Source organism: Babylonia areolata, chromosome 30, assembly GCF_041734735.1.
Source record: "Babylonia areolata isolate BAREFJ2019XMU chromosome 30, ASM4173473v1, whole genome shotgun sequence".
Classification (NCBI taxonomy): Eukaryota; Metazoa; Mollusca; class Gastropoda; order Neogastropoda; family Buccinidae; genus Babylonia; species Babylonia areolata.
In genome coordinates, this window is record NC_134905.1 from 20804614 (window position 1) to 20809613 (window position 5000).

The 5000-nt window shown below is 43.9% G+C and overlaps 1 protein-coding gene across 1 annotated transcript in view; it reads left to right on the forward strand.

The window, feature by feature from the left end:
* Positions 1–5000, forward strand: part of LOC143275402 (myo-inositol 2-dehydrogenase-like) — a 22804-nt gene that overhangs the window by 6676 nt on the left and 11128 nt on the right. The window contains exons 2-5 of the mRNA XM_076579478.1: positions 1–42; positions 742–1178; positions 2125–2195; positions 4656–4764. The exon at positions 1–42 is cut by the window's left edge and continues 72 nt beyond it. Coding sequence (XP_076435593.1) covers positions 1–42; positions 742–1178; positions 2125–2195; positions 4656–4764 — 659 coding nt within the window. The remainder of the gene's footprint in view (positions 43–741; positions 1179–2124; positions 2196–4655; positions 4765–5000) is intronic.

The window sequence follows — 5000 nt, forward strand, 5'->3', positions numbered from 1 at the left end:
CATGGCGGGTCCCAGCCCTCATCTTTCTTATCTCCCTTCTCTGTGAGTACCACACTAAGTATTTCCCTTGGAAACTGTTTACCTTTATCCTTGAACTAATTCGTCGTATGGTATCTTCTCCTTCTCCTTCTTCTTCCGTGTTCCATAGCCATGCTATGGTATACAATATCTGTGTACTATATTTCATTATTTATTATTACTCTATATTTCATTGTATCATTTTTTGATAGAAATATTGAATGTATATAGTTATATAATATATATCTATCTATATTAGATTTATGTTTATTTCATGTTATTGTTTTTGGTGTTAATAACAACAGTTTCATATGAATACTTGATGACTCCCTGTGTGTGTGTGTGTGTGTGTGTGTGTGTGTGTGAGAGAGAGAGAGAGAGCACGCATTCAATTGTATGTTTACATGTGTGTGGATGCATATAAACGTGTTTGTGTGCATGCGTGTAAATAGAGATAAGCAAATGAATAAATGAATAGAAAGATTAATAATAATAATAATAATAACAATAGTTTTAATGATGATTTAAAAGAAAATGTGTGTGTGTGTGTGTGTGTGTGTGTGCTCACGCGCGCGCGCGGGGCGCACGACTTACGACGCGCCGTACCGTACGGGGGCCCTCCCTCCCTCCCTTCCTTCCTTCCTTCCCTCCCTCCCTTCCTTCCTTCCTTCCTTCCTTCCTGCCTGCCCACCAAACTTCTCCACTCCCGAACCAACTTCCCAGAGGACAACCATCACTCCACCATCCCTCCACCACAGACTACTCCCCCAGCCCACTCCCCACGCTACAACGACCCTCCTCCACCACCACCACCATCACCACCACCACCACCGCCACCTCTCCACCACCACCCCCACCACCACCAACACCAACAACAACAGCCAGAAATCGCCGCCGTCAAGAACAGTGACGTCTGAAACGGCAGCCACAGAGACTCCTCTGCAGGAACCCAAGTTCCAGAAGTTCAACGTGGGTGCCTTCGGGGCCGGAAGAATCGGCAGAATGCATCTGTGGAACATCTGCAGCCACCGGCGGATGAAGCTACAGTGGGTGGTGGAAGACAATGAGGACACCCGAAAAATAGCCAAGAGGGAGCTGTTCTTGTATGACACCCCTTTCGTGTCAACCGACGGAATCTCTGAGCTGTTGGAGGATTCGAGGTAAGAATGGGGTGGTGAATTGGCTGATTTTTGTTGTTGTTGTTGTTGTTGTTGTTGTTGTTTGTTCCACTATTGTTCACCTTCTTCTCCTCCTCCTCCTCCTTCTTCTCTCCTCCTCCTCCTTCTGCTGCTTCTTCTTCTTTGCCTCTTCCTTCTCCTCCTTCTCCTCCTCCTTCTTCTCCTCCTCCTCCTCCCTTCCTCTCCTTATTCTTCTCATCCTTCTCCTTCTTCGCCCCCTTCTTCTTCTTCTCCTCCTCCTCTCCCTCTTCCTCCTCCTTCTCCCCCTCCTCCACCTTCTCCTCCTCTTCCTCCTTCTTCGCCCCCTTCTTCTTCTTCTCCTTCTCCTCTTCCTCCTCCTTCTCCTCCTCCATCTTCTCCTCTTCTTCTTTCTCCTCCTTCTTCGCCCCTTCTTCTTCTCCTCCTCTTCCTCCTTCTTCTCCTCCCCCTTCGTCTCCTCCTTTTCCTGACGACGATGGAGCTACCGTTGGGTGTTGTTAACACAGCCTTTGTGTGTGTGTGTGTGTGTGTGTGTGTGTGTGTGTGTGTTTCGTGTGTGTGTGTGTGTGTGTGTGTGTGTGTGTGTGTGTGTGTGTGTGTGTTTCGTGTGTGTGTGTGTGTGTGTGTGTGTGTGTGTGTGTGTGTGTGTGTGTGTTTCGTGTGTGTGTGTGTGTGTGTGTGTGTGTGTGTGTGTGTTTCGTGTGTGTGTGTGTGTGTGTGTGTTTCGTGTGTGTGTGTTTCGTGTGTGTGTGTGTGTGTGTGTGTGTGTGTGTGTGTGTGTGTGTCTCGTGTGTGTGTGTGTGTGTGTGTGTGTGTGTGTGTGTGTGTTTGTGTGTGTGTGTGTGTTTCGTGTGTGTGTGTGTGTGTGTGTGTTTTGTGTGTGTGTGTGTGTGTCTCGTGTGTGTGTGTGTGTGTGTGTGTGTGTGTGTGTGTGTGTGTGTGTGTGCAGCTTGGATGGGGTCTTCATTCTGACGCCCACAGACACTCATGCCTCTCTCATCACCCAGGCTTTGAACAGAGGTGGGTGGGTGCCGGCTTTGATTTTGTTTATTGTTGTTATAATAATAATAATAATAATGGTACTTATATAGCGCTGAATCTTGTGCATAGACAAATCTAAGCGCTTTCGCACCAGTCATTCTCACGCACGCATAACTCTAAAACTGAAGAAACTAAAGACAAGGAAGAGGCAGGGAAGGGAGGCTATTTTGGGAAGAGGTGGGTTTTAAGGCCAGACTTGAAAGAGCTGAGTGTGGAGACTTGACGAAGCGAAAGAGGAAGTTCATTCCAATGTTGTTGTTGTTGTTGTTCATATTGTTGTCTTCCACGTCATCATCATCATCTATCATCCATTTACGAATGCACAACCTTTATTTTCTAGAAGGGCGCAATAGCCGAATGGTTAAAGCGTTGGGCTTTTAATCTGAGGGTCGCGGGTTCAAATCTCGGTGACGGCGCCTGGTGGGTCAGTAAAGGGTGGAGATTTTTCCGAATCTCCTAGGTCAATATATGTGCAGACCTGCTAGTGCCTGAACCCCCTTCGTGTGTATGCGCACGCAGAAGATCAAATACGCACGTTAAAGATCCTGTAATCCATGTCAGCGTTCGGTGGGTTATGGAAACAAGAACATACCCAGAATGCACACCCTCGAAAACGGAATATGGCTGCCTACATGGAGGGGTAAATAAACAAAATGGTCATGCACGTAAAATGTTAAATGTTACATGTTTGTCTGAGTGTGTATGTGTTGCGTGCCTGAAATCTGATTGAATGACACAGGAAACGAATGATGAGCGCCCAATGGCAACCAACAGTCGGCTCTACCCAGGTAGGTAGGTAGGCAGCCTGTTGTGTAAATGACCCCGTGTTTGTAAAGCGCTTAGAGCTTGTTCACCGACAGAGGATAGGCGCTATATAAGTAACCATATCAATCAATCAATCAGTCTATACTCGAGTACAGAGATTTTCTTTTTGGCAGCAAGACTCCCACTCCATCTCCCATCCACATGCTCACATATCTGTGAAACTGCATGTGTTCACATATCTGTGAAACTGCATGTGCTCACATATCTGTGAAACTGCATGTGCTCACATATCTGTGAAACTGCATGTTTGGCGCATATCTGTTATGCATGTGTGGGTGTTGTAAATGTTTGTTTTATCGAAATTTCAAAAGTGGATTTGGTAGAGAAAAATATATAAGTCAAATGCCTGATAATTATGTTATCAGCTTCTTCAGATTTCGAAGTAGTAACCATAAGCTGGAAATAGAAACAGGGAGACACAAAGGCATACCACGAGAGTTACGGCTTTGTAAGGTTTGTAACATGTCTGTGATTGGTGATGAGTTTCATTTTATAATGGAATGTCCCAATTATAATCAGTTACGAAATAGATATGTTCCTAAAAATATTTGTCTCCAAAATCGGGTTTTAATTTTTGTAATATGCTCAAAGGAGGCAAAAAAGTCATTTTAGCTGTAAGTAAGATGATGAGATTTGCAAATGTTGCCTAGTTATACTTTTGGAGTTAAAATACATTTGTGTTTTCTCAACTTTTATGTGACATTGTTATGTATTTGGAAATGTTTGTTCTGGGCACGAAAAGATTATTTTGCAGTAATCCTCCATACTCCAATAGGAGTGAAAGGATAATTAAAACTTGAAACTTGTATGTGTGAATGTGTGTTTTCATGTTTTACATTTATTTGCTTATTTATCATCATTATTGTTGTCTTATTTATTTATTTATTTATTATTATTATCACTACCTGTTTTTTCATATTATAATTATTATTTATTTATTTATCTGTTTATGTATTTATTTACTTATTTATGTACGCTTATCTATTATTTATTCACCTTTTTTTCAAGGTATGACTAAGCGCGTTGGGCTACGCCGCTGGTCAGGCATCTGCTTGGCAGATGTGGTGTAGCGTATATGGATTTGTCCGAACGCAGTGACGCTTGATTGAGCTGCTGAAACTGAAACTGAAACTCCCATCCTCCCACTTCTCCTCCTCCTCCTCGTCCTCCTCATAATCGTCATCATCATCATAATTATCATCATCATCATCTTCTCCATCGTCGTCAGTTACTATCACCCATCTTCATTATCGTCGTCGTCGTCGTCGTCGGGTTATCATAATCTTCATCATTATCAATAACAAAATGAACATCAGATGTCGTCATTTATTCAAACTGATCATCAACACCATCATCATCATCATCATAATGATGTGTGTGTGTGTGTGTGTGTGTGTGTGTGTGTGTGTGTGCGTGTGTGTGTGTGTGTGTGTGTGTGTGTGTGTGTGTGTGTGTGTGTGTGCGTGCGTGCGTGCGTGTGTGCGTGTGTGTGTGTGTGTGTGTGTGTGTGTGCGTGCGTGTGTGTGTGTGTGTGTGTGTGTGTGTGTGCGTGTGTGTGTGTGTGTGTGTGTGTGTGTGTGTGTGTGTGTGTGTGTGTGTGTGTGTGTGTTTCAGGCAAAGCGGTGTTTGTGGAGAAGCCGACGGCGGAGACCAGAGAGGAGATTGAGCAGTGCTACAGTCTGGCTGAGAACAAAGGGGTCCATCTCTTCACGGGATTCCAGAGGTCAGCAGTGCTGTGTTGTGTTGTGTTGTGTTGTGTTGTATTGTGTTGTTTTGTATTGTATTGTGTTGTATTGTAGTGTGTTGTATTGTATTGTATTGTATTGTGTCTGAGAACAAAGGGGCCCATCTCTTCACGGGATTCCAGAGGTCAGCAGTGCTGTGTTGTATTGTGTTGTGTTGTGTTGTGTTGTTTTGTATTGTATTGTGTTGTATTGTAGTGTGTTGTATTGTATTGTA